At 33.5% G+C, this 23310-nt stretch overlaps 2 protein-coding genes across 2 annotated transcripts; one reads left to right on the top strand and one right to left on the bottom strand.

The window, feature by feature from the left end:
- The first annotated feature begins 295 nt into the window (after positions 1–295).
- LOC145590740 (uncharacterized) lies at positions 296–11600 on the top strand. Its single transcript, XM_081647143.1, has 4 exons — positions 296–3204; positions 3865–4019; positions 4128–4183; positions 11514–11600. The coding sequence occupies exons 1-4, from the start codon at positions 296–298 to the stop codon at positions 11598–11600; spliced, it is 3207 nt and encodes a 1068-aa protein (XP_081503269.1).
- A 1914-nt stretch (positions 11601–13514) lies between these two features.
- Positions 13515–14747, bottom strand: LOC145590739 (uncharacterized). Its single transcript, XM_081647142.1, has 3 exons — positions 14643–14747; positions 14146–14226; positions 13515–13679 (listed from the first exon to the last, which is right to left on the bottom strand). Exons 1-3 carry the CDS (start codon positions 14745–14747, stop codon positions 13515–13517), a joined length of 351 nt encoding a protein of 116 aa, XP_081503268.1.
- Positions 14748–23310: the final 8563 nt, after the last annotated feature.

Here is a 23310-nt window from a genome sequence, read left to right as displayed (position 1 = left end):
GGTACACACTCCAATCTGAGGAGTTTTCCCGAAATCTAACATGGTATCACAGCTTAGGTTTTCGATCTCAAATTAATTTTTTTTTCCAACTTTCTTTGGTTTTTTGTTTTAATTTGGGACCTTCGCTTCCGCAAATTTTCTTTAACTGGTTAATTGATAACCACTTTCTTTTCCCTCTTTGTTTATTCGTAACACATTGTGCAGCTCTTTGCTAATTTGTCTTCTAGTTAGCAATTTCATACCATCATCAACTGCACATCATTCATACTACATTTATCGCTAACTTTCTTGCGTCATGGCTAAAGACGATGAATCCACCCCACCACCACCTCCTCCACCATCAACGGAATACCATCCGGCACTTTCCGTCAACAACATCAAGAACGCTATACCTTTGATTCTTGATCGGGTAAAGGTTCAATACTCGAATTGGGTCGAGTTATTCGAGGTTCATTGTCATGCTTTTAACGTCCTTGATCACATTGATTCGACCGTCGCACGTCCAACTGATATTTCTTCTTCGTTGTGGCTTCGTCTTGACTCCATTGTCAAGCAATGGATTTATGGCACCATCTCCACCGATCTCTTAGACACCGTACTCTGTAAAGGAGATTCTGCTCAACAACTATGGAACAAGTTGAAGGCCTTATTTCAAGACAACAAGAACACAAGAGCCGTATACCTTGAAAATCAGTTTAATGCCCTTCATCTGTCGAATTTTTCGGATGTCTCTTCTTATTGCCAGCAATTAAAGAAATTGAAAGATCAATTGGCCGCGGTCGATCAGCCGGTGACAGAGCAAAAGCTCGTAATTCGCCTTGTTTCGGGACTTGTTAATACGGATTATGACACCGTTGCTACAATAATCCAACAAACAGACCCCCTCCCTTCATTCGAGACTGCTCGTTCTCGTCTTTTGTTGGAGGAAACAAGGAGGTCAAACGATCAAGGTATTCAAACTGCTTCTTTCTTAGCCCAGCAATCACCCACTTCTGGGCAGTCACAACCCCCACCACAAGGCCAATCACAGAAGCAGCAGAAGGTCACTGGTGGCGGCGGCGGCGGTAGAGTCGCCGGCCGTGGGCGTGGCCGTGGTGGCAGCAGCAACAAAGGAAAGGGAAGGGGTCGAGGTCGTGATAGCAACCAACAACAACAACAATCAAACCCACCCCAACAAAACCAATGGGCCGCACCACCAAATTGGCCCCAACAGCAACAACCACAATATTGGGCTCCAACTGCTCCTTTTCCTTACCCCCAACAAGCACGGCCCACTACTGCACCTCCCAGGCCTTCTTATGCACCCCAATACCCGCAACAGGCTTATCAAGTCCAATACCAATACCCGGCTTACCAACAGCCCTCGGCTTATGGTCCACCGATGACTCCTACGGAGTTGGGTAACTCTTTTGCCACCATGAGCCTTCCGCAAGACAACTCTTTGTATGTTGATTCTGGTGCAACGTCTCATATGACCAACAATCCAGGTACTCTCATGCCTCTTTTTAATTTGAGCACAAACAATCATATTTTAGTTGGTAATGGTCATCGCATTCCGGTCACAGGTTATGGTCATACTACCTTACCTCACCCCAAACCCCCTCTTGCACTTCGTGATGTCTTATTAGCACCTCAAATTGTTAAAAATCTTATATCTGTTCGTAAATTCACTTCCGATAATTCTGTGTCTATTGAGTTTGACCCTTTTGGTTTTTCTGTGAAGGATCTTCGTACGGGGAAAGTACTAACGAGGTGTAATAGTTCGGGGGATCTTTATCCAGTCACAACCACTACCAATCCATCTACATGTCTTGCCACTTCACTCACTGCAGCTGCCTCACCCTCTTGGCATGATCGTCTAGGACATCCAGGAGACTCAACTTTAAGCTTTCTTAGGTCTAGAAATTTAATCACTTGTAATAAGGAGCATAACTCTATTTTTTGTGTTTCATGTCAATTAGGAAAACATGTTCGTTTACCTTTTTATGATTCAAATAGTACTACTTCTACAGCTTTTGAAATAATTCATGCCTATTTATGGACATCTCCTATTCGTAGTACTAATGGTCATAAATATTATTTGGTGTTATTAGATGATTTCACTCACTTCGTATGGACTATCCCACTTAAATTCAAATCCCAAGCTTTCCAATCTTTTTTGAATTTTAGACAATATGTTGCCACTCAATTCGAACGACCTATAAAATCTTTTCAAAGTGATCATGGTAGAGAGTTTGACAATGATCTGTTCAAATTGTTTTGTGCCACAAATGGTTTAGTTTTTCGATTTTCTTGTCCACACACCTCATCTCAAAATGGGAAGGCCGAACGTATGATTCGTACTTTAAACAATGTTTCTCGTACTCTTCTCATTCATGCCTCACTCCCTCCTTCCTATTGGGTTCATTCCCTTGAAACGGCAACCTACCTTCTCAATATCTTACCCACAAAAGCTCTTTCTCATAGTACTCCCGCTCAAGCTTTGTTTCGGGTAACACCCTCTTATGATCATATTCGGGTATTTGGTTGTCTATGTTTTCCTAATCTTTCGGCTACGGCCCCTCACAAGTTAGCTCCAAGATCCACCCCATGTGTCTTTTTGGGATATCCCGCAAACCATAGGGGTTACAAGTGTCTTGACCTTTCCACAAATAAGATCATCATTTCTCGACATGTAACGTTCGATGAGTCAACCTTTCCTTTTCATAATATTGCTACTTTTCGAACTACTGATTACAACTTTCTTGATAATAATGATCCTAGCCCATTACTTTCCCCACTTTGGCAACATCACATGCCAAATAGCCCAAACCATGTAGTGCAAACCCAACCTCAAGTGCATATGGGCCCAACTATCCTAAGTCAACCCATTACACCCACTACACCCCCTCATTTTCACGTGAATCAGGGGAGTTCGCAGCAAGGCTGCGATATGGGCTCCACACCCGCGGCCCACCCGCGGCCCACTCTGCCCATTTCGCCTTTTAGAGCTGTTGGGCCTCTATCCCCTCCATCAGGCCCGCACTCCTCCCCTTCTTCCTCTGGGCCTTCCTCTAATGCACAGTCTACTACTCCAACCTATACTCCCCCTCCTTTGCGTGGCTTGCAACCCATACAACCAACTCGACCTCCACCCCCTTCCCCACCCATTACTCGTAGTCAACGGGGTATCTTCAAGCCTAACCCGAAATATTCTTTGAACTTGTCTGTTAATACCTTGGGTCCCCCTCATCAAAAATCACCTCTTCCTAAGTCTTATAAACAAGCCTTAAATGACCAAAATTGGAATGCGGCGATGAATGATGAGTACAGTGCTTTAATTAAAACAGGGACATGGGAGTTGGTGCCTAGGCCTACGGGGGTGAATATTGTTAATTGTATGTGGCTCTTTAAACACAAATACAAGTCTAATGGTGACCTTGAAAGGCACAAAGCTCGTCTTGTATGTGATGGCAGGTCGCAGGAAGTTGGTGTGGATTGTGATGAGACATTCAGTCCGGTAGTTAAACCGGCCACTATTCGCACTGTTCTTAGTTTAGCTATGGCTAAAAAGTGGTCGATACATCAATTAGATGTCAAAAATGCCTTTTTACATGGTGATTTGCAGGAAACTGTTTATATGCATCAACCTCCGAGTTTTGTTGATCAGAGGGCTCCCACTCATGTTTGCCGGCTCCGCAAGGCTCTTTATGGTTTGAAACAAGCTCCTAGAGCTTGGTACCAACGCTTTGCGAATTTTCTCATCAAATTGGGTTTTGTCATTACCAAGAGTGACAACTCTCTTTTTACTTTCCGGCAGGGTGATGATATGGCATATTTGCTCTTATATGTTGATGATATTATTTTAACTACCTCATCTGACAGGTTGCGTACAGGAATTATATCTCAGTTGCAAACTGAGTTCCCTATGACTGACTTGGGTCCCTTGAGTTATTTTTTAGGGATTGCGGTGACTCGCAAACCTTCTTATTTGCTACTCTCACAGGAAAAGTACGCACAAGAGATCTTAGAGCGTGCAGGTATGGCCTCTTGTAAACCTGCAGCCACTCCAGTTGACACTAAGTCCAAACTTAGTGCAGATGCAAGACCACCTTTTCGGGATCCTACTTTGTATCGCAGTTTAGCAGGTGCTCTTCAGTATCTCACTTTCACCAGGCCAAATATTTCTTATGCGGTACAACAGGTGTGTCTATTTATGCATGATCCCCGGGAACCTCATTATGAGGCATTGAAACGCATTCTGCGTTATGTTCAGGGTACCATTGATCACGGCTTACATTTATATCCGTCTACTTCTCATCGATTGATTACTTACACTGACGCTGACTGGGGAGGTTGTCCCGATACCCGCCGTTCCACATCGGGCTATTGTTGTTTCCTTGGGGACAACCTCGTGTCTTGGTCATCTAAGCGTCAACATACTTTGTCTAAATCGAGTGCAGAAGCAGAATATCGAGGCGTCGCAAATGTTGTCTCTGAGGCGTGTTGGCTCCGTAATCTTTTACTTGAGTTACATTGTCCTCTACGGCAGGCTACTATTGTTTATTGTGATAATGTCAGTGCCATCTACCTTTCTGGCAACCCGGTACAACACCAACGCACCAAACATGTGGAGATGGATATTCATTTTGTTCGAGAAAAGGTTGCTTTGGGGCAAGTTCGGGTTCTCCATGTTCCTACTAGATATCAGTTTGCGGACATTTTCACTAAAGGCCTACCGCGAGAATTATTTCTGGAATTTAGGTCCAGTCTTAGCGTACGTCCTCCTCCCCGCTACGACTGCGGGGGTGTGATAGATATTATAGTTTACGATAATATTTGTCGCAGAGCTAGGATATTTTGTATATATTTTTGATATATTTTGTATACTTATCTTACTAGATTCCTAACGAGAATAGGACTAGATTGTAACTCTATATATTATGATCAATGGTACACACTCCAATCTGATGAGTTTTCCCGAAATCTAACACTTACTTTAGTTAGACTTTAGGTTACTTTTTTTTTTTTAATTAAAGTAAATCTTAAATTAGCTATACTCTATTTTTGCCTCACAATTTACTCTTTAGCTGTAATACTAATTCCATTTTTGCTCGAAAAGGGTCATCTCAAGGTTGAATTTTCAACTTGTAAAAAATCATTAATAGAATTGAATGCAAACTTAAGATTGCCTTTGATATGTAATGTATAATTAATTGTACATAGAAAATTGTCGTATTGCATAGCTCAAACCTACCGCATCATTCATAAATCCAAGATCCATAGCAATAAAAAGAAATTGTTACCCTGAATGAGAATGGTGCGTCTCATTTTGAACACATAGATATGACGTGGTGGTCTTAACACATAGCCTTCTTGTTACATCTATTATTGATACCATGTCAAATTACCGACTCAATCATAAGTTTAATTAAGATGATAGTTGATTAAAGCTCAAGACCCTTTGATTTATATTGATATAAATGATTTAGTCATCTTCCAAAATGATGTTTGTCTAGGTAAACTTACCTTGTTTCTAATTTTGATTATAGAATCTTGCTTTACAAATTTACATGTTAAAATGCATATCAAAGAAACTTTTAATCATTACACTTTAATTAGTTAAAATGTAATGGTTACATCGATTCCATTATTATTTCATCTCCTTTTTCTTTTGAGGAGTAATCACTGATTCACTGTTAGATTCTAGCTAGAAGAATTGACAGTGATGCAACCTCTTGTTATTTATGCTAAAATATCGATCATGCGCATGCAACCCTTTATTTTGTCTAACATAATTTGGCAAATTTATGTTAACACTTAAAACACTCATATACCAATGTCTCACCAACAAATAAACAGTTTAATAATGTTTGATTACGGATTTAATTATTTGATTTGACTCCAAATGTAGATATGTTCGCTAGATAATTGAGTTAGCGGTAACTGACATTACGAGTAATAATTAATTACAATTTGAACTGATCTATAATCAATTTAGGGTTTTGCTTTTGCATTGTATTGTAATAAGTTGTAATTTTAATGAAAGCAGCAATGTTCGTTCCCAGCATCAAAGCAAAATATTGAAAGTTTGTAATGAACTATGTTCGCAAAGAAAATAAAGAATGTGTTTTTGCTGACAAGATTTAATTTTGGCATTAGATAATTTAGGATTTTAATCAGCTAAATTAATTGACATCCACAATGTATGATCTTATATTCTTGAAATTATCATGCATATCAAGATTTCTACAAGAAATTGCTTCTAATAAAATGATACTAAGTGTTTTTTTTTTTTGTCAAAAAAAAAAAGTGTTTGTTTTTTTTTTTTAAAAAAAAAGCATCCTGATTTTCTTTACAAAAATTATCTTGCCCACAGAATGACGAACACGGTTAAGAAAACCATGCGCTAAAAATTAACAGAATGTAACAAAAAGGAGTAAACAAATCATTGTATCATAGAATTGAAATCTAAAAATGCTTTAAGAAACTATGGTAAAAAGGAAAAATTAGTGAATTGTTACTATATATGTTACCTTAATCTTTTTTTTAGTAACTTCACAATGACTGTACAGTACACTTTAATAAAATAAAATAAAAAAAAAAAAAAAAAGTTACACTTTACATTGCCAAGAAAGATGATTTAACACCAATATTTCAATTATAATTCAACTTAATAATGCAAACATTCATGCAATTTCTTCATAATGTTTTATGGCACGGTCATCTAGTCATATATCTTAGCAAATCTATGTTGGTTTATAAATAGGCAAATTTTGATTTAGTGATTGAAGGATTTAAAGGTGATGATAAGATAAAATAACCATAATTAGACCCCTAAAACTCTATAAAACATTCTCAACTTGGTAATAAATATGTATGCTCTTTTTTTCCTAAACATTAAGAACAAAGCAATACATACTATTACATAGTAGACCAAAAAATAAACTAGACATGGCCCATTAATTAAGTTGTAGCCAATTTACAAACAATTTTACTACTACAAATTTATGATTCTCTTTGCCAATGCGTTCTTTGTAACTCCAATCTCTATATAATAATTATTATGTATGTACGGTGAAATATACTAGTAGTCGTTGTAGATTATTGTTGGGATAACTTAGCTAGACCAAACCAGATCAGGTCGCCGTCAATAGTAACCATGTTTCTATTACCTAATCTAGGCCACCTAGCTACCACGATCAAGTGATCGGACTAACTTGGTTTCATTCCCTCATCTCCGATCCCATGCCTTTTGTCTTAGTAAAATGTGTATCACCATGTTTTGTAGCATCATATTGATGCAACTTACGAACACGTACCTAATACACTAATTCATGTGTCAAAGGGTGTGCAATAAGCCAATAATAAAGAGTTAAGCATAGTTAGGGACTTAGGGTATAGCTTTATTTGTTTGAAGTTCATCCCAATTCACCTCATCCAACGTTAAAGCTAGAACTTGTTAAACTCAAAATTTCACTAGCAACCTTACTTGCTGCCCTCTCTCCAAAGGGGAAGAAAAAGGAAAAAAAAATATGATTGGTAGTAGTACGTCCCAAGAATAAGACAAATGGGGATAAAGTAAAAAATATACAAGTAAATGGACATGAATAATTTGGGGAATTAAATTTTCGAAAAGGGGCAAAGATTATAGTTGCGAAAACATTTGTTTTTCTTAAGCGTCTTGATAAAGAAAAAAATAAGAACATTAATACGATATGAAGGGATTCCTTTTGAAATTTTGTATATATATTTTAATTCAACTCTACTCCATACGGCAAAATAGTTATTAACTAGCCACGAGACTAGCCTATGTCAAATAGCTCGTGAACTAGTTAGTCATTGGGACTTGCCACTTGTGTTCACCCAGAAAAAAAAAAAAAAAAAAAAAAAAAAAAAAAAGCTAATCATTCCTTAGTGTAAGTGTGTAACTGTATAATTTTGCTAGGTATATGGGCCGAGAAGGAATCAAGATATTGATGTAGGCCCATATAGTAGTAAATGAACAGCAAAATAAAAAGCCTTAAAACTGTGGACATTCTTTACCTTCAGTTGTTGATATGGTCCACAGTTTAATTCACCATGATTCATGGCAACTGCACTAAAGATTCGTGGCCCAGAGTCTACAAAGTAAGGAGCTCACCCTTTCATTTTTTTCATTTTTTTCATTTTTTTTTTTTTAATGCATCACTTACATTTACACAAAATTTTTGGAGACTTTATTATATTATGCATGTGGATAAGTGAGTGATTAGTCTATTTTAATAAAAGTACAAAGTGGATTGGAAAATATATTTCATGTGAAAAAGGGTAGGGAGTTAAGGACTATAAAAGAGATTGAAATGATAAAATATTTTTAATAGATTGCATGCTATAGCTAGCCCTTTGCCGCAACTATAAGAGCATCCGAGCTATCGCTGACTCGACCATGATCTATGGCTTGTCCTCCTCTACATGAGACATTGTCCAAAGAATGATAGCTCCCTAGATAGCTTGGTAATAACTTCTCCGATTTGCATTACAAGAATGATAATTCTAAAAATCTCCAATATCAGTACATACCTTACTACCTCCAAAATCCTCTCTCTTAGAAACAAGGAGTTAATTTAAAATTTTCAAATACAGCGGTAAATCCTGTCACCCTTATTATTTTCCGTAAAAAATTATGTATTATCAATTTATGATACGGAGTATTAATCTTTTTCTAGCGTGTATATACAATGACAAAGATGTATAAAATTCAACCTTAATTTTGAATTTTGAGTACATCATTTACCATTCTACGAATTCGCATTACATAATACAGAGTACATTACATAACACATTACAATTGGAGTATACTTTTTAACATAAAAGTATAATGCTTCTCGATGATTATAATGTCACTATTCATTTTTAGTTGAAGATTCTTCACTCGTTCACGGGTTTCCACTCTACGAATTCACATTACATGATATGGATTACATTATACATAACACTTTTTAATGTAAATGTATAATGTTTCTTGCTGATTACTCCGTATAATGTTAGTATGTTACTCTATTTAATTTTAGTAAAAGATTCTTCACTCATTCACGGTTTTTGACCAAAGTTGGTAGTATTTCTGCACAAATACGAATCAAGTAAAAAAAAAAAATGGTAGTGTTCGATGCTTGGACCTTTTATTATTGACCGGTTTGGTAGGGAATGGTACCTTTGAGCTAAAACTGCGTCGTCTTTTCACATGAAAGCACATGTAGTAACTGTTTTAGCTCTAATAAGTAGAATTAGATTAATATTTTTCCTTGAGAATATACATTAAATGACAATGCAAGTTAATCTTTATATTATTGTTTAAACAATCTATCTCAAGTATCTATATCGTTGGAAAGACGGTTAGTGATTTTGAGGCAGTAATATCACTAATATGTATATTGATCATTGAAAATTAAGTAATCAATATTGACAAATTTTCGTGTGTGAGAGAAATATTGTCTAATGTCGAATATTTTTTAAGAAGATGACTGACATATAAAGTTCGTTGGCTAATTAATTTTATCGCGGTATGACTTTTAAATGAGACAAAACTTGACTTGTGTACAAGTTGATTATCTCTCATATTGTCATTGACCCTGATTAGGCTCCCATTCGATAATCCTTATAAAGAGTTTTTAATTCAGATTATGGCGTATGATTTTGACATTTAGTATTTATAACTAATTAATTCGATCATTCGAGTTCTGTCTAGACTAATTTGATCATTCGACCTCTTTATTGACTAATTTCAATCTTCAACCTCTTTCTTGATTAATTCAAGCATTCGACCTCATTAAAACCAAATCAAGAATTTCCATAATTATGTACCCCAATCAATGCCATACTATCGGCACTATTGCCTATTACTACTTAGTTCATTGCCTGTTTGCCTCTCACCACAATCAAACAAACCATCTACTAAAATAATACAAGTAGTTTAACAGAGTTCGATCATGTTTGGTGATTTTTGTTACTTTGTACGAGTACATTGCATAGGATCATATACTACTAAACATTTTTCTTGAAATCATCAGAATTACTTAGGAGTATAAAGAGTGATTATAAGCAACCCTATAACATGCGGCACATTCTACCAGCCTGTATTCTAGGTCCCATAGATTAATGTAACACTACCTAAAAGTTCTCCTAATAGATACGGAGTAATTAGCAACAAGTAGTAGAGACTAGAGAATCTAGTGATGTAGTGCCACATACATGAGACATTGTAATAATTTAGTACCGGAGTTAACGGTCAAAACAGTATAAAACCTCGACTGAATAACGACAGAATTTATATTTTATTACTTATTTATTATTATATTATTATTATTATTTTAATATACTACTAGTATATTTTATTATTTTATGGTGAATTGGTGATAGAAGAAACGTAGATGATGGTGTAGTTGATTAGTGAAGATCTTAGTCAACTTACACACCACACATAATGATACAATTATCAATAGAAAAGAATATTATTAAGAACATCCACTTGATCTAATTAGTCATAACCCAAATTTTTGTTTGAATTGTCGTTTTTGACAATTAACTAATTATTTTCTCCGTTTATTTAACATTTGACCCATTTGAAAATTTCAATTCAAAGAGAAAAAACACCTTTAATTACAATGATTTTGTGGCAAATAGATCATGTTAATTCGTCTCGATATAACATTATTTCAAGATAGCATTTTGATAATCTTTTATAATAATATGTACTTCGTATGTAGTATTATTATCATACTCAAATATGAATTGGATATTTAACAAAATAAAAGGAAACAGATTGAGTACATCTGGATGGTGCATATGAAGAATATATGCTTTTAGGGTCATTAGTTCATTACTATGTCATGTGGCTTACTAGACTTTGCTATGTATCTAATCATTTATTATGGAGTTAAATTAGGGGGTGTTAAATACCGTCAACAAAAATTATCAAAACCGCCAACTTTTTAAGCGAAATGTTATTATTGCCCTTACTAAAATACTAAACCCAAACCCATCTTTCTCCTCTTTCTTTTTTCTCTCTCATCAATAACCCCTAAAGATCCCCAAATACAACCACCACCACCACCACAGAGACAACCGGTGTACCAGTCAGTGGCGTTCAAGATGTGGCGGCGCGTACATGGCTGACGGTGGGGACATGGCTGGAAACCGAGGAAGGAGGTAAGTTTGCTGATTAGCTTTTTGTTTTGAATTTAAGTTTTTTTTTTAAATTCCAGTGGCTGGTAACCGGCGCTCAAACCCGGTTGACCGCCACCGGTAACCGACGGTCAAAATCGGTTGACCGCGCTGGTCAATCAGTTTTGATTGCCGGTTACCGGTGGCGGGCAACCTGTTTTGAGTGTCGTTAGCCAGCAACTTTTTTTTAAAAAAAAAACTTTTTTTTTTGATTCAAAACTTATTCTAATTAATTGTTATTATTATTATAAAATAATTACAATTAATTTTATTACTATTGTTGTAGATAATTATATTAATTAACTGTTATTATTCTTGGCAATCTGGTGTAGATGGTGGTGGTTGACGTGGTGGTTGTGGGTTGTAGTGGTCGACATGGTGGCGTGGGTGGTACCGGTGGTGTGATTGGTGGTGGTTGATGTGGTTGCTTTAGAAGTGGTGGATGTAAATCATGGAATGAAGTTAAGAGAAAGAATATGGGGAAGATTTTAGTAAGGGCAATGTTGTCCCTTTACTTGAAATGTTGGCGGTTTGATAAGCAATTCACTTAAAGTAACTTAATTAACTTTCTCTATTTTTTCTAGTTATATTTATCACTTTTGTAAAAATGAAGTTTTAAATTAGTTGTATCGCTTTTCTTTTTAGGTAAAAGCTAGCTAAAAGTAGAATGATTAAATTAAAATTAACATTAATTACACCGATCGACGCGTGATTTTGTCATACTTTCCCAAATTAATACTATTTTAATTAATATTTTAAATGCTTATCCAACGCCCTGGGGGCATTCGTTATCAAGTCCTTCTTTTTAACTACTATAATAAATTCTTTTTTTCTCTCACCATATGGCCCCATTTATTAATTCTCTCTACTTGCCTCTACTCCAAAAATTGTCTAAAAATCCGTAAAAACAAAAGTGATGCAACTAGAAAAAACGGAATAATTATAACTTTTGACCCACTAAATTAGTTCATGAAGACATGAACAACTGAAATAGATTAGTAGAGAAAGAATCAGAGTATTTGTTTCATTGTTTGAGAATATGATCGTGAATATGACTAGTTTAAATGGGATAATTGTGGATATGATTATCATGTACGAGTACATATATTAAAATCCCTCATGCTTCGACTTTCGAGGAGTTTACAATTTTACATTAGAGGCAGCAAAGTCGTTACAACCGCCCGTTGCCCCAATTTGTGTTTCCTGTGTGCTGAACCGCTGATGATTGATTCATGCACATAATGTATTTTGCTTTAACTTGGGAAGTGTTAAGTGTTAACTATCTAATCGGAAACATTAACCATCATCAAAATTACTTTGAACTTATTTTGAATTTTTCAAATTAAGTGAAAATATGGTGAACAAAATATTACCTTAATTTTATATATTAAGATATCTTAAACGGAATATATACTAAACTTATAACAGCCTTCTTATAGTTTTATCAACCTAGCAAAACTGACTCGTATTTATTAATCTATTACCTAGCTCGAAATCATTTGAGCACTGACTGATAATCAATGATTCTAGTACTTGCAAAATATTGGCAAAAGAAGCGAAGATGACCCATTGCAACTCGACCTAATCCAAATGAGTTTACATGTAAAATACCCGTTTGAGGTGACCCAATCTGAATTGCCACCTAAACAACTTGATCTAAATGTGGGTAAACCGCTAAACATTTTTGGAGCAAGTCCATATCAATGTTTGTATCCAAGGGAGAAGCCATACATAGAAAAAGGCTTGCCACATTTGAGCTCTTTCTCTGTCCCCTTCATCAACATCCAGAAAAGTTGTCTTCAAATAATCTATAAGTTGAGTAAATATTTGGATGAATTTATGAGTCTTGTATACGGAGTAAAACAGAGTATTACAATCCACCCTCGAACATCAGCACTTGGTCAAATGATTTAGTCATAAATTTGGATGAATTGTATACAAATTATGGAGTACAACAGTATTATAGTCCGCCCTTGAACATCTGCACTTGGTCAATAATCTCAATATACTTAAACTTCTCAAAGAGCTCTAAGAGAAGGCGGAAACACCTCAACTTGGAGTTTAGAATATGGTGGTATAACTATAACTGTTTTAAATTGATAAATAATGAGTATTCCTTCTGTCCTTTGAAGATTGCTCATTTGAGTTTTTAAAGTTTCCAAGATACTTTTGAACCACAAATGCACCTAATACGCGTAAAATTATAAAAATTTAATATCCTTAAAGTAGATATTGAAATGAATTTAACACGATCTCCGAGTATAATTTTTATTATACATTAGTTAAAATTTGTAATCAAATTTTGACCCCTAAATTATACAATCTTTACAGGATTAAGGGAGTAAATCAGTAAATAAAATCAACTCCAACACGCAAGCAGAAAGCGATAGGGCCTGGACAAAATCCAACAAGCAAAGGGCTATTGCTGCGACACACTCAAGCACATATTCTCTGAGCATCTTCTGGACTTCATCCATTGGCAAGCAGGCATCAACAACCTATTACCATTTGCAATGTTTTAGTAACTTGATGACATGTTACTCTGTATTTAGAGTTTGATGTAAAGGGCAGAACTAGAATGGCAAAGCAACAAACTCATAGAAACTACGGAGTACTCCATAGTTGAAAGACATGTCAAGATTAGATATACGTAGTATAAATAAAAAAATTCGAGTTCAGAAACTAATGATATACAAGTTTAATATTTGACTTGATATTATTTTTACTAATACATTAAAATAAATATAATGGAGTATTATGTTAATTATTGTTGGATTAGCTATAATATATTAGTCATAAATCAACTTTTTATAGTTTTTATTATTATGCAATTAGATATGAGAGAGATACCTTCATATTACATGATTGAAGATAATTTTACGGAGTACTACTGTCAAAAGTACTTACCACGGCAAGATGACAAACGTAATAAGTATGTTGCATGCCAAAAAGTGTTTAAGAAACAGAAAAATATGTCAAGTGACAAATATCGCAAAAAGTGAGAAAATCAACCGTGTCAGGAGCCAGCAATCCCCTCTCGGGGGCCTGTGAAAAGAGCAAAACAATCACATTACATGTAAATTAGACATACTTAGTGGTTTGGCTAATTGGAAAGAGTTGGAACACTTGGAATAATTAAAGCATGTAGTCAACACTCATCACTCTCAATTTAGGATAGGTTTTCGGTTGCAATATTATCTCTTCCTCGAATAAGTCATGCTTTCCCTTTATGAAGTGCTTTACAGAGTTTCATTGCTACAAATTACAATAAAATTGAGCTACATAATGTGTTAAAAAAAAAAAACAGCTAAGCCTCATTTGCTAAAAAAATTCTTACATCCCCAGCCATTTCTTCCACCTCAGATCACCTCCAATATTTTATTGCGCTTGCAGTTGCAGACTTGAGTTTTTTATCACTATATAGAAAATTAATCTGTCACTAAACACAGAATGGTAACAACATTACACCAATCAAAATCAAGGCCTTTGGCAGATGAGAAAGCCACCCCAGAGTAGGAATAACGATCAACAATGAGAGTGATCCCCGCTTTCAGCTTATCTTCCATCAATGATCTACAATTATAAAAGTCAGCAAACAAGCCAACACTCCGTGAACAAGATGCATGCAGCAGTAAAATTCAATCAACGTTTTAGAATCCTGTCCCTATTGTCTTATGAATCCAAATCACAAAGCAATTCTCCGTACCAATTTTTGATAGCAACATCCAAAAGGCCTCAATATAAGGAATAGGAAACTTTCTTCAATATGCTGTTCCAATTTCAATAAATGAGATTGCTCCATTCTTTCATAATACTATTACACCTCATACTTGCAGAACAAACATCATCTACAAACAAAAGTAAGCATGTACTAGCATAAGCTAGAGTCCCCATAATTCAATAACAAAATTTCCTATATTCCAAGGGAATGCCTGAACATTAGCATGCCAACTGAATCATCCAAAATCTGCCAGTGATAAATAGCGTAGTAAAATTAGTCCATTTAGTAACATTAATCTATACAAAAAATAGCATAGCAACATTAAAAATTCCAATTCAAAATTTGTGAGGACAGTCTTTGAGGGCGACACAAGGTATGCCGCCTTTAAGAATTAACCTAATAAATATAAATTCAAAAATCTATATCTAGTAAATTGGTATAGTTACCGTAGGGCTTGAATATGTGACCTTAAAGTCACAATACGGAACATGAGTTTCCAACCAATTTCATCTTACAAATGCTTGGTTAACTGCCAAGGTCTTAATCCTAAATGCAGGTGGCGACTAATAACCAAGTTTACTCCCAACTTATTTGTTTTTAATATTGAAAAGTTGAAAAGAAAATCCATGAGATTTAAGTCTATGGCATAAATTTAGCGTTTACTTACAATAAATTACAAATTTGAATCCCCTCCCCTTATAATACACAAGTGACTCATTTAGAAAAAATAAATAAATGTACATTAATTGAAATTTAAGTACTCCAACTTAATATTCAATAGTATCACACACTATATTAACCACATAAAAAAATATACAACTCCACATAAAAAATATACTTAAATACTTAATGATAGCATCACACACGGTGACACACACGAACAAATAGAAGAGGACCCACCAATTTCCCGAAGTCCAAACATGAAGGCAACCGGCACGTGTGAGCCAAGAACAAGGAAAGCGACTAGTAATATATCGACGCGGATGCTCAGAGGATGAAAACCCAATTTGAGGCCCACTAAGGCCCACAACTATCTAAGTTTTGAGGACTCCAGTTTTCTGGTCCAGCTCTCAGATTTACCATTATTTCTCCTCTTTCCTCCTCATTCCACCACCTCCTAACGTTGGCATCTTAGTGATCTTACCATTCTTGTTTTTCATAAAGATAGCCTTCATATCTTATTTTTATGTAACTTTCATTTATTTGATTATGACATTGTTTAGTACCATTTTGTGTCATTTATATCATGATATTATCAAGTTTTCAAGTTGCTTACATAATTTCCGAGTTTAAAAGGGAATGTATCTCAGGTGTACGTGTAACATGAGTCGTAGACAATACTGCATCATAATAATTTATTACTTGTATGAGATTTATTTTTTGTTGTATAGAGAGCCACAGGCCCACAAGGGTAAGTGATGAAATATGATCTCAAAATCACCTGAAATCGGGAGGAAAGCTCTAACCACTTGAGCTATTCCTCACTCCACTTGTATGAGATTTATTAAATTAGCCCGAATTTGAGATGTATTAGTCAGTCTTCAATTTTATTTATGAAATTTCCATACATGTATTAGACGCGTCATACGTCTATCTTAAAATGAAATAAAAGGATTTTTTTTATTAAAATTGTTGATTGAATGATTGGTATAGTGGTAGGAATCCTGCTCTTGATAAGGAATACCATACCCATTAAAACAAGCCTAATATTTGATAATAGTAGTCTTACAAGTTAAAAAAACTAAAATGTCAGTGCATAAAAAGTTTATTTTATGTGAATATCTACTAGTGGTCTTTAAGACCAAATAATGTGATTAGGAATTTTGTTTCACATTAGATCCAAATTTATACCATCCAAATAAATAAACTGGTCAAATAAATTGTTCACATGTCAAACTTTGGCTAATAAATTAATTAATAAATCAGCCCACAATTTGAAGTACATTATACTTCTTATAACTATCAAATATATATGTTTAATTATATATGTACATGGAAACCTATCTTAGACACGTATGGTATTGTATTTTGACACGCTTTTCCTACAATATTTAATCAACATTTGTAGATTATATTCCGATTCATTCATATTGCTTTAATGCTTTACTATGAACATTACACTAGCTTGGATGACGGATTGTAATTTATTTTTCTCTATCGAATAAAGATGATTCCTATCATTCATAAAATGAGTATTGATTTTTGGTTGACATTATTTACAAATACGTGGATTGTAGTATAGATTGATTTTAGTTAGGTAAGTGTATTAAATGAATATTTTCTTAGCACTCTTTAGTACAATAAAAATAAAAATGGTTCTATTGATCTCAAGGTAAATTAAGCATATACTTTGTATAACATTCATAAAAATAATATCAAGCACGACAAATTTGGGATGTAATTCAATATTGTAATATGAGATAGGGTAAGCATATGCATGCTTGTGACTCAAACAACTTAATTAACGATATCAAGGGGTGGAGACATAGAGTTAGTGAGGAACTCACCTTGTAATTTTGATGTTAAGAGTTCAAGCCTTATCGACTCTATTTGCTTGGAAGTGAGGGGAATAATTCCACATAAAATAATTTGGTGGATAAAATCATGAGGAAAAAAAAAACGAAAAAAAAAAAGGTGCGTATCATCCAAGTCATGACTCATGAGAGCTCAGTTTGGATAAAGCGAGGCTTGTAAGGGTACTATCACATCCCACAAGATCATTTCATTACTGTTACACCTTTTTTTGGGAAGTGAAAAACTACCTGTAGAAATTTTGCCGACGTAGTAATTAAGAAATTAAAATTCATTACTGTACTAAAATTGATTACAAAAAAAATTAATAACCATGCAGTAAAAAGTGATAGATTCGGCAAAATCGTTACAGATATATTTCATGGATGGTTTGTTGTTGCTGTTAGCTACAGTCCAACAACCCAAATATTTTAAGAATAACTTTCTTTTTTCTTATTGAGCGATTGAAGAATAACATTTTTTAGGAATCCAAGAATTGCTAGAAAACTAACTGAATTACCACCTAAAGTATCGATTAATTATACAAGTAGTAATCAAAGAATCAACAATTTTCATTTTATTTGAAAAAACAGTTAATGTAAATGCATGGCAAAATTTGAAAGTCTATTGTATTCAAATGATAAATTATACGGAGTAACGTTTATAGACAGTGAACATAAAATGTATAAATGGATAGCAAATTTGCAATCAATCATATTTCTAGTATTTTTTATTCTTTTTTACTAGTATTTGTAGTATTTGCAATCAATCATATTTCTAGTATTTAATTGATTTGTGATTACATTTTTTGATAGAGAATAAAATATATTTTTGGACCTCAACCATCAGCTTAACCTTTTAGTTGAATTAGTCCTTTAACATGATATCGAAGCCAGCATAACATAGTGGTTACGAGTTCAAATCTCATCTACCCCTCCTTCAAAGTGAAATTAATTCGCACCGGATAGGATGGCAAATTGACAATGATTCAGTGCAATTATATGAAATTGGGACTTTAATTCATTTATTTATTTTGTGATAAAATTGATAATTAAATTATTACTGATGATTTTTTCTTTATATACCATGAAAATTATCTCGTATAATAAAATACCAATGTTGAGACCTTTTCATCCGAGAACTCTATGCAATTGCTCACCTTACCGAAGCACGATTCACATATTCAAGAAGCTTGGACAATGGACATCCACGTAAAATGATGGAAGATGTCATCAATATTCAATATTGAGATATCAAACAAATACTAAGGGAGAAAAAAAAACTCCTGATAAAAGTACTACTTTAAAATCTTTCTTGTAAACAGTGAAACTTATAAATCATGGTTACTTGATTTTATGATCCCTATGATATAACTATATGATATATTGAAGATATAAACATATCATATCATCACGTTACATACGTTATTATTATTAACAGCAGAAAAAAAAAAAAAAAAAAAAAAAAAAAAAAAAAAAAAAAAAAACAGAATTACCAATCCAACAGTGTAGCGTATGATTTTTGATATACTTATATATGATCCTTCATTCATTCATTCAACTTTATATTTGTATGGCCAATGAGAAAGATCATTGCAGGAGACTTCCTCAATTTAAACCCAACAGATTTGCAACAGATATCAACTTTGCTAACTGAAAATGTCTAGTCTACCATTATTATGGATGAAATGATGTAAAAAGCGTGTGATAGACATGTCATGTTTGTTATGGTTAGTCATTTCATTTTTCCAATACAAATGCATTTAATTTTTGTAGCTACCATTTTCTGATTTATTTTCATCCCCTCTTCTCAAGGTCTTGAACTTGGGTAACTAAAATAAAAATGACACGTTAAGTACTTGTTTGGTAGGCGTAAAAAATAATCAAGTTTTCTTATTGTTAAATAAGGGTCTGAACTGCACCCGCAAATCAAGAGATGAAGAGAGAGAGACTCTAATTTATAAGTCTGTTCAGAAATTTGTTTTATACTCTATCACTTATTTTGATAAAATATCAATGTTACATTAGAGAAAAACAACAATAGAGTTAAAAACTTCTTGTTTATGTTGTGGCATGAGGACAAGTACAAGGTGGAAGTCCAAAGGAAATGAGAGCTATGGTTGATTAATTAATTAGTTCTAATCATTGCAAAGTGTAGAAAAGTTTAATTTAAACAAGAGTTTTGTTTGATCCTAAAAGTCTTTAGGTATGACACATTCTTAAGTTAACACTTCATCATCAAATGTAAAGGAGCACAAATGCACAAGTAATATACGAAGCGTATCAAATATTTAAGTCATTTTATATACTTTCTTGAATTCTTGAGCATAACTGATCAATAATAACAATTGAATTAAGAAGATAATGGATAGGGTGGTGCATATAATTTATAGACTATTATAGCATATCTTGACTTAATGAAAGCAACTCGTGGGCCAACTCGTGGATTTTTAATGTCTAAAGCACTAATTACATAAGATCTGATATTATTGACCAATATTATGATTATTTTATGAGTATTATTTATAATTATGTGTAGTTTTTGGGTCAAAAACATTTCATTGGGAATTAAATTCATTTGAAACTCAATGAAAAACATGCGTATGATCCACATTTGCATCTTCGCTTCACTGAAAACTTCACAGATCTTAGTTCTACTTTTCCTCTATTTTTTTTTTATCTATATACTCTTCTGGTCTCTATTTTTTTTGCCTCATTATTTGACTTTTCACGGTCTTCAAAGCATGTTTTAAAGCGTTTATAACTTCATTTTCATGCACGTTAAAATTATAAAAACTTGATATTCATAAAATATATAATGAGATGAATTTAACAAATATTATATTATCTATTGTTGATTAATGAGAAATTATAATAAAAGTTTTTAAAATTTGACTCAATTATTTGCAATGGGGCAAAAAAAAAAGGACAAAGGGAGTTTTTTTTTTTTTCTTTGGTAATATTCTTATTTAAAAAGTTGGTTAGTGGATTTTATATATGTTGATAAATGGTCTAAGAAATCATAAAAGGTGACCATTATTTTAAATGTACTAACCATTGAGAGCCATACCACTTTCAATCTTTAGTGATGGGGTGATTGAATCTAATGAGATTTGCTCAAATTATCCTTTTTATTCACCAAACGGGTCCTATGGAGACCACCATGCATGTATGTTTGACAATGATTGAAGGCAAAAATAGGTAAAGTATTCAAGTGATAAAACCTCTAAATAACATTATTTTTTTTTCTTCTTATATACTTCGTATTTGAGTTGATTTATTGCGGGCGTAAACTCGTTAGGCAGTGTTGCTAATTTAACATAATAAATGTGATCAAAATACGAAGTACAAGTTTTTTTTAAAAAATGTCGAACTTAAGTGTGCCCTATTATTAAAAGTAAACAATGAAGTAAGCATTCTTAAGCTTATGTTAATTATTTATACCCATAATATAAAGACAAGCTCCATATTTAACCTATATTTACCCTTTATTTTTTGGCGTGAAGGAGTGCTCGAAATTTCAATCATACCATACAAAACAATAATTCACCTACAACACAGTATTTTGAAAAATAAACTAGAATGCCAAAAAATAACGAGAATAATAATTAAGATTGACACGAAGATTTGATTGGAAAAAAAAAAAAAACGTTAGAAAGAATCACGTTATTCTCCATATTGATCTCCATATTGTGATACTGCATTAGATCATGTGATGCCAAACAGGGAAATACAAATAGCCTTTATGAATGAAGTCCCTCTTTTTTCATTACCAATTTACATTTACATACACATACACTTATATTAATATGCTGCTTCTGTTTCAGTTTTCCAGTCTGCCATCTGCATATACCTCTCCCCCACTTCAGGGACTGCATTCTTTCATTTTACAGCTATTTTATTTATACTTGTATATGCGAGTACCCCTTCTACCCACCACCAAAATACGAGTTTTGCCCGTTTTAGAATAATTGTCACAGTTTTAATAGTCACGCTTGTTAATATGTAAGTTCGACTCTTATTGATTTCAAATTTATCCGTATTTAATCTCCTTTGTCTTTTTTTTAAAAAAAAAATTGATGAACTCAAAATTGCCACATATATCCATTTATTAGACTGTGTCATTCACTGCTTCCTATAATTTCTCTAACTTTATCCGCAAATTAGAAACCAAGCTAGTCTAACTAACTATGTACTTGGTTAATAAAACTCTTTTCCTACTTCCTATAATTTCTCCTACTTTATCCGCAAATAAGAGAACAAGTCTAACTACTGGCTTAATAAAACTCAAGGACAAATTTCTCAACTCAATTAATAGCACTCTTAATTAATCAGGTGAAATTTCCTATTTCCTATAATTTCTCTGTAATACCCCTAATTTTTGGAAATATTTTCTTAATTAATAATTTCTTTAATTAATTGAAATAATTAAATATTTTTAAATTATGATCTTGGTCGGTCCATACTTTATTAATTACCGTTATATTCCTTTATTAATTTTATTTTTCGGATTTTATCTTAATAATACCCAACAACTTTAGCTTAATTATTATCTCATGAATTACAACAAATCTTAGTTTTGATATTATCTATATATTTTAACTTGATTTAATTATCAAATCTAATTATTTTATTTAATCAAGAATGATTTTCGATTTTATTAAAAAAAAAAAAAAAAAAATGAAAGGGCCGTGAGTTTGAGTAGTTATGAAGCCATTGTTATCATTATCCTATTTTAACTTAAATCCCTTAATTTCTCTTAATTTATCTTAACCATATTAGCATCTATCCTACTTCCATCCCTAATCCTTTCCATTGTATTTTCCCACATGAATTAACCTAGACTAAATTTCACTCATATTTATTTAACAAACTTACATTTATCATGTTCCCATGCTAATCTCAACCCTCCTTTAACTCTATCTTACTACCCCTTAAACACTATAAATAGACCCTCAACACTTCACAAATTCCTCACACCAAAAGATCAGAAAACTCTTTTCTCTACTCTTAATCTTAAGCCCTCCTCTATTCCTTTCTTGTGCTCAACCAAACCACCATTTCTCCCAACCATACACTACCCTTTTTCTCGTCAACAACTTGTGCTGACCCATATTAATATCGTTGCCGCAAGCTAAGGTGCTACGCACCCTTCTACTTATTGTAACTTGATTCTTTTTATGTATCCATAATACTACTATTATTTTTTTTTTTTTACTACTACCCTAAAGATAATACTATTATACTTTTATTAATGTTATAGTTTTAATGTACAAATTATACGTACTAAGAATCATCATTTTAAAGGATTGGTTTATAAGTTAATAGTTTGGTAGTCCATGCACTAGTGGAGTATTATTTATAGTTTTGTGTTAATTTTGTTAACCTTATATTAATTAAGGTTATTTTAATTGTGTAGGAGGAGTCCCTCGATCGTGGTCAAGTTTAGTGATCGTACCTTAATTGTTCTCGTGATCAAGGTACGTATAGGTGGCTAGGTTCTTGATACAATGCGTGTTTTGGGTAAATGATTGTTTGAATGATAGTTTGAATAAACGTATGAATTTTTAAGTTAACGATTTTCATGATAAGTTGAAATATAAAATTTTGCGGTTTAACGGTTTAACCTTTAAAAGTGTTGATCGATTTAATAAAAGTTGTTGATTTATAAATTACTTGATTTAATTAATTTGCAGCTCATTATGGGCCTGAGTATTTGGTATTTTAATTGTCCCTCTTCCCGGGACTGGTTAAGTAAGGCCATGAGCTTTGTATGATCTGGTCTTTCCTCGAGTATAGTATAACTTGCTTGGGGGGTGTGCACACTTAGGTGAGGAAAATTGGTTTAGGAGTATATCAAAAATTGAGAAGTTTATAAATTGGAAATCTATTGGTTTG

The sequence above is a fragment of the Chenopodium album genome, chromosome 18, assembly GCF_948465745.1.
Source record: "Chenopodium album chromosome 18, dcCheAlbu1.1, whole genome shotgun sequence".
Classification (NCBI taxonomy): domain Eukaryota; kingdom Viridiplantae; phylum Streptophyta; class Magnoliopsida; order Caryophyllales; family Amaranthaceae; genus Chenopodium; species Chenopodium album.
The sequence above is the reverse complement of the archived record's forward strand: the minus strand, read 5'-3'. Positions and strand labels throughout refer to the sequence as shown.

Coding starts and splice junctions, on each gene's coding strand:
- LOC145590740 (XM_081647143.1), top strand. CDS start 296: ATGGCTAAAGACGATGAATCCACCCCACCACCACCTCCTCCACCATCA. Junction 3,205..3,864: donor CCGAAATATTCTTTGAACTT/GTCTGTTAATAC, acceptor CTCATCTGACAG/GTTGCGTACAGGAATTATAT. Junction 4,184..11,513: donor TTTCTTATGCGGTACAACAG/GTGTGTCTATTT, acceptor AATCTGGTGTAG/ATGGTGGTGGTTGACGTGGT.
- LOC145590739 (XM_081647142.1), bottom strand. CDS start 14,747: ATGGAAGATAAGCTGAAAGCGGGGATCACTCTCATTGTTGATCGTTAT. Junction 14,227..14,642: donor TTGATTTTGATTGGTGTAAT/GTTGTTACCATT, acceptor CTCTTTTCACAG/GCCCCCGAGAGGGGATTGCT. Junction 13,680..14,145: donor GTCACTTGACATATTTTTCT/GTTTCTTAAACA, acceptor AAATGGTAATAG/GTTGTTGATGCCTGCTTGCC.